At 36.4% G+C, this 16,209-nt stretch overlaps 2 protein-coding genes across 5 annotated transcripts in view; one reads left to right on the forward strand and one right to left on the reverse strand.

Annotated features, from left to right (window-relative positions):
- CERKL (CERK like autophagy regulator) overlaps positions 1-12,999 on the forward strand; it is a 198,448-nt gene extending 185,449 nt beyond the window's left edge. For 3 of the 4 annotated variants that reach the window (XM_004476869.5, XM_004476870.5, XM_004476873.5), the window contains one exon: positions 11,205-12,999. In XM_004476869.5, coding sequence (XP_004476926.2) covers positions 11,205-11,286 — 82 coding nt within the window. In that variant the 3' untranslated portion in view covers positions 11,287-12,999. The remainder of the gene's footprint in view (positions 1-11,204) is intronic. The other variant, XM_004476872.5, reaches the window with a different exon arrangement.
- ITGA4 (integrin subunit alpha 4) overlaps positions 12,424-16,209 on the reverse strand; it is an 89,451-nt gene continuing 85,665 nt past the window's right edge. Inside the window, exons 26-28 of the mRNA XM_058300551.1 lie at positions 14,711-14,809; positions 14,230-14,349; positions 12,424-13,755 (exon numbers count right to left, since the gene is read on the reverse strand). Coding sequence (XP_058156534.1) covers positions 13,660-13,755; positions 14,230-14,349; positions 14,711-14,809 — 315 coding nt within the window. The 3' untranslated portion in view covers positions 12,424-13,659. The remainder of the gene's footprint in view (positions 13,756-14,229; positions 14,350-14,710; positions 14,810-16,209) is intronic.

The following is a 16,209-nucleotide window of genomic DNA, read 5'->3' on the forward strand; positions in this document are numbered from 1 at the left end:
GGCTCAGGACCTGGCTATCACATTGTCAGTCCAGAGATTCAAATCCCCTAAATATATCTTAAACCCCAACATTAACTGCACCTCCAGCACATTAGCATGAAAGTCTTATGAAGGGAGATCCCATCTGAGTCCAGATTCATCACACATAAACACCATTTCCAAAGAGGGGCCATCTGACCTGGTAGTTAACCCCATCGGCCATGACCATAACTCCCATGGGTCTCTTTAGCCCTCAAAGGAACCAATATCTGGGGGTTGTATCTGCTTTATCTGTCTTTCTGACTCTGCTCAGTTGTGCATGAGGGCAATCCTTCTGCCAGCCTCCAGACTCTTTTTTAGAAACTCGTAGCCATATAAACTCATTTCTCCTTTCCATTTCCCCCTTACTTTAGGTCAAACAGCATTTTAAAGTCATGTTATTTTATGTAGACATGGATATTCTGCTGATCCGCATTGAGCCTTTCATATAAGGTCATTTTCCAGTTGCATCATCAGTTGGTAGTTGATAGTGGTCCCTCGTTGCCAGGGAGGCTCATCCCCGGGTGTCATGTCCCACGCTGGGGGGAAGACATTGCATTTACATGCTGAGTTTGGCTTCGAGACTGGCCACATTTGAGTAACATGAAGGCTGACAGGAGGAAATTCCCAGGCACAATGTTGCTCTAGGCCTTGTTCTTATTTTAGGTTTATCAGCTCACAAGCATAGTCATTAGCATCAGGGGCTCACTGTTGAACCCTCACTCCCTCCTGGTCCCCGCCGCTGTACCTGGGAGACTGTCGCTGCTCCCCTAGGGACCACGACAGAGCACCACTGGCCAGGAACCCAGTAACCCCCTCTGCTGTGGTTTTTAATTGTTGCCACTATGAGTATGTCCAAACATTACCATGCACCCTGGACATATGTTCTGTACAGCTCCCTGTCAGCCATATATCACCTGTCATTGGTATCCCATACCAGTATCCCTCCATTGCCATTGTTGAAACACTCTGTGATCCAGGACTCCCCGAAATTTGAAGCTCAATATAATGTCATGGTCCCTTACTAGGGAATGGCATATAGCAATGGGTTTAAAGGATAGATAAAGAACTTGGATAAAGTTAGATAAAGAACTTAGATAAAGAATATTGACTTGAAAAAATTCCACATCCTATCTTTTTCTTTTTTTTTTTCCCCCCTAATTATTCAGCTTTTCTTCACAGGAGTCCTAGACCACAGCAATGCATATATATAATATACAGCACTCCCACACATCCACCAGAAAACCTTTTCCCTTCCACAGTGATACTCTTACACCCTATTCATATCATATTTACTTAAAGTGATGTACAGAGTCTGAGACATTAGCTTTCTAACAAGGTGACATCTGTGCTTACATTATGGTGCATACTTTAGGATACACAGTTCTTTACATTTTTAGTTATCCTATGTTTTACATTATGGTTTACATTATCAGTCTGTCATCTCCTATATGTTATGGTGTAATATTACATGTTTTCTATCCATCCTTGTGTACTCTCAAGAAACTCCTCTCTTACCCCCCATTTACTTTGGTTCCACACATTTAATGTCCATTTTCCCTTCCACCTTGGTGCCCACAGTGACAGCCAACCTCCGTTTCCTGAGGAGCTACTTCCAGAGATAGATGGAATAGTGTTCAGGGCCTAACTTGCTCAACTGCCCCAATGCCCTGGGAGCCACCCTTTCTCTCGAGGGATACAGTTCCCTCTATTTGGTGGCATTAGTCCTCCCCAGGATGTGGGTCCACCCCCACTCTCACTACTTGGGATTTTACCCCATGGTGTCACCCACTCTGGCAGAATGAGCATTTAGGCATTCCCCAGGAGCCCGTCCTGCATCAGACCCTCCCCTCCGAGCATTCTAAACAGGTAACCCTCTTTATTATATTTTGATATGATTTTCTCGGCATTTTACTCTCCACCACCTCCTGACCCTCTCCTGTGTTCGTATGCTCCCCCTCCTCCCCCCACTTTTGGGCAACGTTACCCAACCATCCCTCCCCGGCCACCCTCAAACCCGTAAAGCCCCAACCAAAGGCAACCCCTTGCCCCCATTTTATCTCTTCTTTGTGTTCATACTTACCACCATCTCGTCTTAAATTCCCCCCCTGCAGACATCAGCTCATATCCTTCCTCCACCCTCCGATTTCCTGTAAGCCTATCGTTCAGTCTCTTGCTATCTAGGGCAGCTTGTTTATTTCATATCATTGAGGTCATGTAGTATTTGTCCTTCATTGTCTGGGTTGCTTCACTCAACATAAGGTTCTCAAGATTCATCCATGTTATCACATGTGTTTGTAGTGTGTTTGTTCTTACAGCCGAGTAGTATTCCATTGTGTGTATATGCCACATTTTATTGATCCACTCATCTGTTGATGGGCATTTGGGTTGATTCCAACTTTTGGCAATAGTGAACAATGCTGCTATGAACATTGGTGTACATATATCGGTTTGTGTCCTTGTTTTCAGTTCTGCTGGGTATATACCCAGCAGTGGTATTGCTGGGTCATATGGCAAATCTATGGCTAGTTTTTTGAGAAACCGCCATACTGTCCTCCAGAATGGTTGGATCCTTCCGCATTCCCACCAGCAGTGGATGAGTGTTCCCCTTCCTTCACATCCTCTCCAGCACTTGTATTCTTCTGTTTTTTTCATAGCTGCCAATCTTATGGGTGTAAGATGGTATCTCATTGTAGTTTTGATTTGCATTTCCCTGATAGCTAGAGATTTGGAACATTTTTTCATGTGCTTTCTTGCCATATTCGGAGAAGTGTCTGTTTAAGTCTTTTTCCCATTTTTTAAATGGGTTGTTTATCTTTTTATTTTCAAGATATAGGAGTTCTTTATATAAGCAAGTTATAAGTTTCTTATCAGATATATGATTGCCAAATATTTTCTCCCACTGTGTGGGCTCCCTTTTTACTTTCTTGACAAACTCCTTTGAGGTGCAGAAGGCTTTAATTTTGAGGAAGTCCCATTTATCTATTAGTTCTTTTGCTGCTCGTGCTTTTGGTGAGATATTCATAAATCCATCTAATGTATTTGTAATCTCATCCATTGTATCTTCTCTTCCCATAAGCTCTGTTACTCTTGTTTAGGCTTTCAAGTTGTTTTTTATGCTCACCCAGTGTTGTCTTAATATCCTTTATCTCTTTAGTCATATTTTCCTTCAATTCTTTGATTTAGGAGATTTGTGTGATTATCATTGATTAGTTGTCTTAAATCCTGTATCTTTTCAGGATATTTGGTTTGTTCCTTTGACTGGTCATTTGTTCCTGCTTCCTAGTATGGCTTGTAATTTTTTGCTGATGTCTAGGCATCTGAGTATGTTGGTGAATTTACTCTAATGGCCAATTTCTCTTTCTTACCTAGTGTTTTCATGACTCTTCTTTGATTTTTGGTTCAACTTATTCTGAGTCTTCAAAATAATCCAACCTAAGTTATCAAAATTGGTCAGGAAACTCCCTAATGGAGCACATATTTTCTCCCAGTTTTGGGCTTTGGGCTAAAGAGATCTAAAAACAGTTTTTTCTTTTGCAGTTTCCCAACCAGCCAATAGATGGAGTTCATTGGCAAATCTTTCCACTGAAGTATTTCTCTCAGCCTCCACTTGCCCATATTTGTTTCTGGTCTGACCAGAGCCAAGATTCAAAGTGAGCTCTGCTGGCCAAAATCACTGAAGAGAAACCACTCTCTGCTCTCTGCCATACCTCCTTTTCTCTGGGAGGAAGATGTATGTTCCCCTCTTAGTCAGCTGTAGGGTCAAGGGTTTTATTCAGGCTGAATGCCTTGAGAGTGGGGGACAGGTGTCCTTCCTAGCTGCCACAGGGGTTTAGTAACTCATGGTTGTTGTTTTGGGTTCTTCATCTCTCTGTTCCTTGCCTTCTTGGGGGTTGTGTAGCACTGTTCTGGTCTGCTGGCCCTCAAAAGCAGTTCCCTCAACAGCTGGTGTGTGTGTGTGTGTGTGTATGTGTGTGTGAGAGAGACAGAGAGAGAGAGAGAGAGAGAGAGAGAAAGAGAGAGAGAGAGTTGAACCCTGCCTGCCTACACTGATGCCACCTTCCTGGAACTCCAACACAATTTGTGTGTGTGTGTATGTGTGTGTGTGTGCATGTTAATCCTTGAACCTGCAACTTTGTTGAGTTTATTAACTCTATTAGTTATCCTGTGGATTTTCTGTTTCATTTGTTTGTTTGTTTTACATAATAGATCATGTCATCTGTGAATAGAAATAGTTTTATTTCTTCCTTTCCATTTGGATGCTTTTTTCCTTTTTCTGATTGTGCTGGTAACCTCATGTTGATGTTGAATAGCAGTGGTGAGGGTTGGAATCATTGTCTTGTTCCTAACCTAAAGGGGATGATTTTCAGTCTTTTATGACTGAGTATAATATTAGCTGTGGGTTTTTCATAATTACACTTTACCATGTTGAAGATCTCTTCTATTCCTATTTTTCTGAGTGTTTTTATCATGAAAGTGTGGTGGATTTTGTCAGTTGTCTTTTCTGCATCAATTGAGATGAACATGTGATTTTTTCCTTCATCCTGTTAATGTGATATATTACAGTGATTTTCTTACATTGAGCCACCTTTGTATTCCTGTGATAAATCCCACTTGGTCATGATGTATAAACCTTTTAATATGCCATTGGATTCAATTCGATAATATTTTATTGAGAATTTTTGCATCTGTATTTATGAGAGGACATTGTTCTTTAGTTTCTTTTCTTAAAATATCTTTATCTGGCATTGTTATTAGGGTGATGTTGACCTCATAGGAGTTAAGTTGTGTTCCCTCCTTTTAGTATTTTGAAAAGGATTGATATTAATCTTCTTGGAATGTTTATAAAATTCCCTCTTAAAATCATCTGGTCCTTGGATTTTCTTTCTTGGGAGGTCTCTGATTACTATTTCCATGTCTTTACTCATTATAAGTCTGCTGAGATTTATATCTTTTTGTGTCAGTTTACATAAATTGCATGTTTCCAGGAATTTGTATATTTCCCCTAGATTATCTAATTTGTGTACAATTATTTATGATATTCTCTTAATAGTATATATTAATTTCTACAAGATCAGTAGTAATCTCTTTTTTATTTTAGTTATCTGCAGCTTTTTTTTTCTTTTAGTCTGCTAAAGGTATGTACAGTTTATTGATATTTTCGAAGAGCCCAATGATGCTTTCATCTATACTCTTATTTTTCTATTCTCTAGTTCATATATCTCCACTCTAATCTTTATTATTTATTTCCTCCTATTAACTTTAGGTTTAGTTTGCTCTTCTTTTTCTAGTTCCTCCAGATGCAAAGTTAGGTTTTAGATTTGAGATTTTTCTTCCTTTTTAACATTGGCATTTATAACTAAAATTTCTCTCTGAACACTGCCTTCATTTTATCCCTACAGTTTTAGTTTTTTTATTCATTCATATAAAGATATTTTCTAAATTCCTTTGTGATATCTTCTATGACTTACTGGTTGAGTGTGCTTATTCCACAGATTTGTGAATTTTTCCAATTTCCCTTCTATTGATTTCTGATTTCTTGCTTCTTTACATTGTGGGCAGAGAAGATGCTGTGAATAATTTCAATCTCTTTTAATTTATTGAGATTTGTGGCTTAACATGTGGTCTATCTTGAGAATAATCCAAGTGCACTTTGAAAGAATGTGCATTTTTTTCTTGTTGGATACAGTGTTCTCTATGGTCTGTTAGGTCAAATTCATTTATAGTATTATTCAAGTTCTCTATTTCCTTATTGATCTTCTGTCTAGATATTCTATTATTGAGAGGTGTATTGAAGCCTCCATCTATTATTGTGTAACTGTATTTTTCCCTTCTATTTTATCAATATTTGCTTCATGCATTTTGGAGCTCTGTAATTAGGTGTATATATGCTTATAATTGTGTATCTTCTAAATGGACTGATCCTTTCATTAATATATAGTGTCTGTCTTTATCTCTCTTAACAGATTTTGACTTACAGCCTATTTTGCCTGGTATTATATAGCTACCCTAGCTCTTTTTTTGGAACCTATTTGCATGGTTCAAATCTTTCTGTTCAACCTAGTTGTATCTTTGTGTCTATGGTGAGTTTTTTGTATACAACATACAGTTGGATTATGCTTTTTTATCCATTCTGCCAAACTGTTGCTTTTTACTGGAGAGTTTAATACATTTACATTCAAAGAAATTACTGATGAAATAGGTATATTAGTCAAGTTTCTCTGGGGAATCAGAACCTACAGGAGATATGTGTAAATATTAAGAGTTTTATAAAATTGTCTCACATGACCATGGGGATGCATGAGTTTGAATTCTGTAAGCAGGCTGCAAGCTAGGAACACCAATGAAGGTCCTCATTAGGTTTCCCAGGAAAGTCTAGCTATCTGAAGTATAGATAGGAATTCTCTGACTACTGAAATCACTGCTCCTTGTAAGACCTTTAACTGGTTGGATGAGACATCTCTCATTGCTGAAGGCAGTCTTCTCAATTGATAGTAGATGTAATCACCTATAGATACAATTAACTCACTGATGATTTAAGTCCGTAAAATGTCCTCACAGTACAATTATGCCAGTGCTTGCTTAACCAAACAATAGTACCATCACTTTGCCAAGTTGACACATGTGCCTAACCGTCATAGTATGACTTACTTCAGACATTTTGTTCTTTGGGTCTTGACTGGATTATACATTTCCTCTCCTCTCATTTCTTCTATTGTGTATAGGTGATCTTGTAATGAAACAGATGGATCCTCTTCTCATATATTTTAGATATTTTCTTTATGGTTACCAAGTGGTTTATATTTAACATCCTAAATCTGTAACAAGCTAGCATTTGAAATATTACCAACTTCATTTCAGTAGCATACACAATCTCTTCTCCTATACCTCTGTCTTTTCTTATGTTGTTCTTTTTACAAAGTATATCTTTTTATTTTGCATGCCTAATAACATAGAAATATACTTATTTAGTATGCAACTGTACTCTATATCTTCTAAGAAATAAAACATAGATACTAATAATATAATAATATTGGTAATTGTATTTACCCATATAGTTACCTTTACTGAAGATCTTTATCTCTAAATATTGCTCCAAGCTATTTCCTTTCCTTTCAACCTAAAGAAATCCCATTAGCATTTCTTATAGGCCAGCTCTAGTGGTGATGAAGTCCCTCAACCTTTATCTGAGAATGCCTTAAATGATCATTTTCAAAGGACAGTTTTGGCAGACATAGAATTTTGACTGGCATATATTCTCTATCAGCTCTTTAATTATATCATCTTATTGCCTTTTTACGTCTATAATTTCTGATGAGAAATCACTAAGTCTTATTGAGGATCCCTTGTGTGAGACCATTTACTTCTCTCTTGCCATTTTCATAATTCTACATCTTTGGCATTTGACATTTTGATTATGATATGTCTCAGAAAATAACAGTTTGGGTTTACCTGTTTGGAGGTTTTTTTTTTTTTTTTTTTTTTTTTTTTGATATGTATAATCACTTCTTTTGTCAATTTGGGGAGGTTTTCAGCCATTATTTCTTTAAATATTCTTTTTTCCCCTTTCTGTCTCTTTTCTTCCTGTACCCCTATAATGCATATATTAGCATGCTATGTGCTCTAATCCCCTTTTTCATTCTTTTTGCTCTCTGCTCATCAGAATCAATTATCCTGTCTTCTAGCTCGCTAATTCTTTCTTCTGCCTGTCCAAACCTGCATTTGAACTTTTCTAGTGTATTTTTTAACAAATAAATTTTATTTATACATATTAATAAAGCATAAATCCATCCAAAGTGTACAATCAGTGTATTCAGTGCAATCACATATTGTGCATTCAGCACTTTAATCATTCTTAGAACACTTTCATTATTCCAATATAATAATAAACAAAAACCAAACAGCCAAAACTCATCACCTCTCAATCTCTCTATTCTTCCCCTGATGTATATAGCTGCTATTCTTTTTCATTCTTTCTAGTATATTTGGATTTATATTTTGTAAAAATGGTCATATGTATGCAATATCATCCATATTTACATTTTACATGAGGTTTTCCTATCTTATACAGCCCCATGTTAGTTTTTAGCTTTCCTTCTAGTAATATATATGACCTTAGACTTTCCTTTTAAGTACTGTCATACCCATATTCTAGCTCTGCTAGTTACAAACACCATGATATGATTTCACCATTTCTATTCATTTTCAAAGATTTACAAACAGCCTTTTTACCAATTCTTCCATGGATTAACCCTCAGCTTTCCATTCTCTACCCTCATTCTATTTTCTGGTGACCTATATTCTAATTATTAACTCCATGAGCTTACACAACATTTAGCTCATAATAGCACAATCATAGAGTATTTGTCCTTTTGTGTCTGACTTGCTTCATGCAACATTAATGTTCTTCAGGTTCATCTATGTTGTCATATGCTTTATGACTCCATTTCTTTTTACCACTGCATAATATTCCATTATGTGTATACACCACAATTTGTTTATCCATTCATCAGTTGGTGGAAACCTGGGTTGTTTTCAACTTTTGGTATAATGCTGCTTTGAACACTGGTGTTCAGATATCTATTTGTGTCTCTGCTCTCAGTTCTTCTGGGTATTTACCTAGTAATGGAATTACCAGGTCACATGGCAAGTCTGTATTCAACTTCCTTAGGAACTGCCAAATAGTCTTCCACAGTAGCTTTACCATTTTACATCCCCACCAACAGTGAATAAGTGTTCCTATCTCTCCACATCCTCTCCAACACTTAAGGAGTCAATACTCCTAAGTTCAATGAAATAAAGGAAAACCTGGTTTTCCTTTGATTAGTAATTCCAGTGTCTGTGATTCCTCTACTTTATTTTGTTCATTTGAATGGGCAATCTCTTCCTATTTCTTTGTATGTTTTGTGATCTTTTTTTGAAATCTGGGCAACTGGTTATTTTCCTGTGCTAACTCTGGAAATCAAATTCTCTCTCTTACCCAGGGTTTTAGTGTAGATTGGCTCCGTGTTGCATCTCTTCTTCAGTGCTTAGTCCAGTTTCTAGTGGACCCATAGACTAGCCATGGTGAGCAGTAAGGTTCTTCTTCAGTTTCTCTGAGCCTGCACCTTGGCCTGGGCTATGTAGTAGCTTTTAAGAATTCCCCAGAATGTATGATTTCCCTCCAAGAATGGAGTTTTTCTCCCCAGCTATCTCTCCCAGTGATCTGGGCTGTACTCTTTTTCTTTGCTAGTTTTCCCTCTCCAGAAGCTGGGATCAGCTCAGCTGTACTCCTGCACTCATCTGCCTTTTCACTCTAGTTTTCAGCACTGGGTTTTCCCCACATTTCTGCTACCTTTTCTGTGTTTCTTTTCTGCCTTAAGTAACTTCTAGGTTAGGGGACTGTATTAGTCAGCCAAAGGGGTGCTTATGCAAAATACCAGAAATCTGCTGGCCATTATAAAGGGTATTTATTTGGGGTAGGAGCTTACAGATGCCAGACCATAAAGCATAAGTTACTTCCCTTACCAAAGTCTGTTTTCACATGTTGGAGCAAGATGGCTGTTGACGTCTGCAAGGGTTCAGGCTTCCTGGGTTCCTTTCTCCCCACGTCTTGCTTCTCTCTGGGCTCAGGGTTCCTCCCTTCCCAGGGCTCCTCTCTTTCCAGGGTTTGCTTCTGCCTGGGCTTCCTTTCTTTCTGGGGCTTTTTTCTCTTTCCTCTGTGTGCTTACTTCCCAGGGCTCCACTTAAGACTTCAACATCAAACTCCAACATCAAAAACCCTCCAACTCTGTCTTTTGCCATGCCTTTATCTGTAAGTTCCCACCCACTAAGGGGTGGAGACTCAATGCCCTAATGACGTGGCCCAATCAAAGCCCTAATAATAACTTAATCATGCCCAGGTACAGACCAGATTACAAACATAATCCAATATCTATTTTTGGAATTCATAACCATATCAAACTGTTACAGGGACTCTGACCCATGCCTTGAGTCAGTCTTCCTCAAAGCCAGTTTGGCCAATGTATGACAGCACACCCAATATTTTCATTTAGGTGCTTCAGTAATCAGAACTCAAGGAACAACACTCAAGTGCATGTGGGCCATCAAGCCACCACCATGGTTCATTCAGGCCCCAGGGTCCCACACTTGTATGCACATGGCCACCTACCTGCTGCAGTGGGTTGCACAAACTGCCATGTGAATCCAAACATGGGAGAGGAGCTCAGACCAGTAAATTTGTCCTATTCCTCTCCTGTGATTTTTTTCCCCTGATTCAGCATTCAAATTGTTTTCCAGTTGCAATCATCTTCCCGCATTTGAGGAGGTTGATTTGGCCCATTTTTTGCTGTTTCTAAGGGGGAACATTCACCTGCATATCTTTGCCATCTTGCTGTTACCTCTCTGGATAATAATTTTTAAGTCATAAAATTAGGAAAGCGTAAGAAGATACATGTGTAATCTTCAATAAATAAAAAAGGCTAACTTTGCATTTATTCACTAATTGTTATATAAAGCCAAGCATTTTTCTTTGGTTATGAATCTCTACATTGGCATTCTGAATTATGGTTCATAAACTACACAAATAATGCATGTCTATAATTTCCTATTTTGGATTTTTAAAAATGGATAAACATCTTAAAAGCCTGATGAAACCATCTCAGTGCTGAATCCTTCTAGATGTTACAATTTAATTTCCCAGTCTTTTCCATTTTCCTCTCACCCATAACTAATAACTATTACATTTTGAGTTTAGCAGTTTGCTTTTTATGTCTTTCCAAAGCATTCAACCTAGTATATTATAGGAACAATTTTATTAATATGTGTTAGTTAACAAGAACAACTGCCATAAATAAGTTTAGGAATATAAGAACTCATTCTTGGTAAGCATTATCACTAAATTGGAAGACATAGTGTGCAGGGGTAGCTAATGATATGATTCATTTGGTAGGCATCAGTGACAGTGTTGTACAGAGGCAATGGACAGCGTCTGTTAGTCAGGGAAGTCATTTAAGAAGGTTTTATGGTAATTTCAGGTCCCCCAAGTTTTTCTAGAGTTCAACTCTCCCATAAATGTATTTATTCTAGGTATCATTGAATTTATATTTGGTATACTCAGTATTAGGTATATATGTATATGTATACTGTGTGTAAAAAATGGAATGATGAACTGATGAAATAAAATATACATATTTTCTTCTTTACAGATTGCATCCAGGACTTATCAGTCTTTATGGAGGAAGCATGGAAGAAATGAATGATTCTAAAGCAACGTGTAATTGTTTATAAGTGTGTGCAAAATGAGAATTTTAATATGAAAGAACATGGTCACAGTAAACAGATATCCTAATAAAAATATCTTTTTTTTGAAAATAAAATTATTTTTGCTATTACTACAAATTAACTTCTAGGTCTTAAAAATGAAGATGAAAATGAATTCTGCCTTTCAGAAGGTATTTTTTTGGACCCAAAAATAAATATAATAAACATAAGCATCATGATGATTTTTAATTCCAATGTGAAACAATTTGGTTTCTTTCATTTTCAGGCTTGCATCATCAATTCTGATATTAAGCTTTCTTATAAATTGGTAGGAAGAGACCACAGATTCCATGAGAGTGCTCCAATTTTACTGGTGAGGTAGTAACTAGAAATAGAAGCATTTTTCAAAATATGTCCAATACTTAACTATTTGCCAAAAAAGAATAACCATTATCTTTTAAAAAGTGATTATGGAGTTGATTTTGTTAATCAATATTTTGTAAATATTCTATGAAAATTGAAAATTCGGGTTTTTTTAAAGTGTTTTTATTTACAATTAAAATCTAATTTTATTTCAAACTAGGCAAAAACATATCTTTGTGAAGAATCTGGTCTAATAGGTAGCAGTGTTCCTTCTGCACCTGAGAGGAAGACATAGGGCATACATACCACTTTGTTTTCAGTGTACTAAATACCTGCAGCCCTATCATTTCTGAGTAGAAAAGAACCAAAGTTAAATTTCTTCAGTGTCATCCTTGAAAAGACAATTCTAAATTTAGGCTTGATTTATTCATCAAGGTTTCCAGAACTTGGCCTGAAAGAACTACTTGACACTTAATAATAAGCATAAAATAGATCTTTTGGTTAAAAGAAGTATTCTTTTAAAATAGAAATACATCTAGTGATATTTGTATTTGTAAGTGGTACACTGAAACCTGGTTGTGTTCAGGTTTCCTGTTCATTCTGATTGGGTTTCACTGCTCAAAATGTTCTGCAAATCTCTTGTATTTTTCACTCATGGATCACCCCACTCATGGATCACAGACTTCTAAATGAATACCTCAAATGAATTAGGAAGTCTGAGAAAGAGGGTAGTTGCTGGCAGAGGAATTTTCTATAATGGTAAAGACTGATCTCTAATTTATCAACAGTTTGACCATTCCCTTTTACAGATGTTGCCACAACTTTATTAAAGATTTATGTAGGACAATCCAGATGAAATTACAGACTACAATTAACAGCATTTTAGCTCATATTCATGAAATAAATTTTACAAAAGTGATGGAATGAAAAGGCATTTAAAGATAAATATTATTTAAAATCCAGTTCATTATAAAATAGCATCTTATGTAACAATATCAACAAAAAACTTTAAAAAATATTTCAGCTATCACAAACATATCATGTTGAAATTGATGCTGCATCATTGTACACAAGCCAAATTGTATTCTTTAGCTTATAATTAATTTTGTTTCCCCATTTCTAATGCAAAACAGTATTTTTATAGTCCTGATAAATACATATTTAAGGCTTATATTGAAGAGGAAAAGGTACCTCTAAACAAATACTTGTGTATTTGCTTGCTTCGACTTTTTAAATTAGTGAAGTATAGTTTTCTGTACTTCATTGCATACATCGGTGTATTTCTATTTCAAATACTAAAGTGCAACATTCATAATCTTGTTTCAGAATATAAAGTACTGTTTGTACTCGTTTTTATAAACAAAAAAATTGACTAATTATGGTGTCTCTGAATTTACTTTGTAGCCTTGATAAAGTCATGTTATAGGAAGGTTAATGTATTTATATCTATATCACACAAACATATATACAGAAAGAGAAAAAAATTCATAATCATATAAACAATTATCCAGAAGTCATTCACTCCACTCAAACCAGTGTACAAGTTAGGTCTGAAGTTTCCTCATTGGGTCCATAATATTCATAGACTGACAAATAAATGGTTGTCAAATCAAAGGAAATATAATGGTCATCTTATTCATTAGAAAACCTGTAAACAGGCATCTGAAAAATTCCAAGAAATATTTTAAAGAAGTCTTAAGGATATATTCGAAATTTCAGTGTTATTTTACAACATATGTTAAGTATTTCTTATAAGGAAAGAGATTTCAAGTCCAAGACTTCTCCAATAAAGTTTACTTTCTCAATAGGATTCATTTCAGATACACAGTTATTTCAAGTTTCTTTGAAAGATTACCTTTGCATTTATTTACAGTAATCATTGCTTGGATTTTTCACTCACATTATAATATGTCACAAGGTCAAGAATAAAAGTAGTACATGGAAGAAGTCTAAGCAAAGTTCATGTTTTCTTGTAAACAGTGTCAAGTTTTCTTGGCAGAACCTGAGTTTCCTATTCTCTCAATTTGAAAGAAGTCTTTAATCAGCATCATTGTCCTTACTGTTCATATAACTCCAACTGTCTCTTTTATTTTCTTGCAAGATAGATTTGTATTGTCTTTTAAAGAAGCCAGCCTGAAAATAATATTGCATAATCATTAGTGTATAGTTATGAATATACTGAACTCAATATCTAGTCAACATCAGTATTTCTTATACTTAGTGTTACATGGGACAGAGTTTGCTATAATTGATATAAAGATTTTTTTGTTCAGTGCTTAAGTGATTGCATAAATACGTATATACATATGAGATGAATATTTTATACTCACATTCTTTAAAATTGAGATTTTATATGATGTACAATAGTTTCCAAATGCTTTTTAAAAAGAACTTCTTTTAAAACTAGTGTTATGGTTTGAGTATTTGTTGAAAAATTGAGAAGGCATGAAGATTTTGGTATCAAAATTAGGAGAAATGTGAGATCAATATATTCACTAAGGAATCTTAACATTACAAATACTTAAATACATCTAATAACTTGGGAGCCAAAAACTGGCTTTGAGAAAATGACATTGAGTGGCTTAATTGTAGTAATTAAAGGCTTACCTTCCACATAACATAAGAAATCAGTAAAAGTACAATGAGTCCAAGTAGCAAGCTACCTGAAATAATCAGTATAGTGAAATGACGTTTGGGTTTTTGATGATGTAAGCCTTCTAGTAGAACCTACAGAATTTAAGATAAAGAACCACCAGTTTAGAAATTTCATATTTACTTTGAATTCCCTCCACAATCCCCAGTAATATATTTAGAACAATCTGCCTCATTCTCTTGCTGTCTCTAGCAGCACCATAAGTAACACTGGTAACTATTTAGAAACAGTGAACAGAAAGTCTGATTCTTCCTCCAGTACATTCTGTTCTTACTGTTACCAAATTCACTTCCCTTATGAAGTATTCAAGGGTCTTCATAATCTGGCTGCAATCCAATTTCCTGACTCACACACCCAATAGAAGGTAATTATAAACATCCCAGCAAGACTGTTTCCCTACAATCTTAATGTACCAGCTAAAAAAGGTAATCTTACATGTGCAACATTCTCATCCTTGTTTAATACAATAACTTTTGGATTTGGCTCTGGAAAGGCTGTTGTTCTTATTTCAAACTTGAGTGCTGAAGTCTCATCCTGTGTAATAAAAGAGAGATCACTATAGCCTGATGCATAATTTTATTTCATGAAAACATATATTAAAAATAATCTCTTGGGAGTGGTTGAGCACCCACCTCCCACACGGGAGGTCCTGAGTTCAGTTCCTGATGCCTCCTAAGGAAAAAACCAACAACAAGCAAACACGAGGGAGCCATCTTTGGGGAGAGGGGGGATGATTCCTCAAGATCTTTATTGTCTAGAGGTTTTTAAAAATATTTCCCCCTTTGTAATTAACTGCTGTACAATGCTCCTTTGGGCCTAAAGGAAGTAAACAAGGCTACTGTGCATATACCTTTTGATTTAAATATTATTTGTTAGACTTCAGTAAGTGGTAAGTTGTTAGTTTTCCATTGCATTTTTCCATGGATGTTGAAATTTTATCCCCAGACAAGATAAAAACATTCTTTGCCTTATAAACATTTCCCCTAATCCAAATTGTTTGGGCCTTTTTCTGTTTCTTTCTAAATAGTGTTTCTATTTTGCTCAAATACATACAGTCTACCTAATACCTTAATGGAAAATTCTGGTGCAAATTGTTCTGGATTTAAAATATAAGATCAGTGGATGAGATCAATGGGCTTATAACCCAGAAACCATGAAGCTTGGGAGTACGTGTTTGCACTCCACAGGCTCTGAGGACCTTTTCAAAGTATATGTAAAATTGAGATTTTTTTATATGTGCAATTATTGGGAGAGATAAAAACATATTCTTCAGTCAGATACTTATTTTTTTTTAGATTATTTATTTCTCTCCCCTTCCCCTTCCCCTGGCCCCAGTTGTCTGTTCTCTGTGTCCATTTGCTGCGTGTTCTTCTTTTTGTCTGCTTCTGTTGTTGTCAGCGGCATGGGAATCTGTGTTTCTTTTGTTGTTGTTGTTGCGTCATCTTGCTGCGTCAGCTCTCCGTGTGTGCGGCGCCATTCCTGGGCAGGCTGCACTTTCTTTTGTGCTGGGCGGCTCTCCTTATGGGGTGCACTCCTTGCGCGTGGGGCTCCCCTACGCGGGGACACCCCTGCATGGCAGGGCACTCCTTGCGCACATCAGCACCGCGCGTGGGCCAGCTCCACACGGGTCAAGGAGGCCCGGGGTTTGAACTGCGGATTTCCCCTGTGGTAGACGGATGCCCTATCCACTGGGCCAAGTCCGCTTTCCAGGCAGATACTTTAAAGAATATTTTAGAGGTAAAAGATAAATTACAAGTTCACCTAGATCTAAAGCAGCGGTCTTCAAATAGGGAAAGTTTTGTCCCTTAGAGAACATTCAGCAATATTTGGAGACATTTTAACTGTCAGATCTTTGGAGATGGTGCTACTGGTATATAGTATCATATAGTATTTCTGATGAAATTAAATGTTTTAGTTTGATTTTATTGAAGTTT

This window comes from Dasypus novemcinctus, chromosome 7 (genome assembly GCF_030445035.2).
Source record: "Dasypus novemcinctus isolate mDasNov1 chromosome 7, mDasNov1.1.hap2, whole genome shotgun sequence".
NCBI classification, from domain to species: Eukaryota; Metazoa; Chordata; class Mammalia; order Cingulata; family Dasypodidae; genus Dasypus; species Dasypus novemcinctus.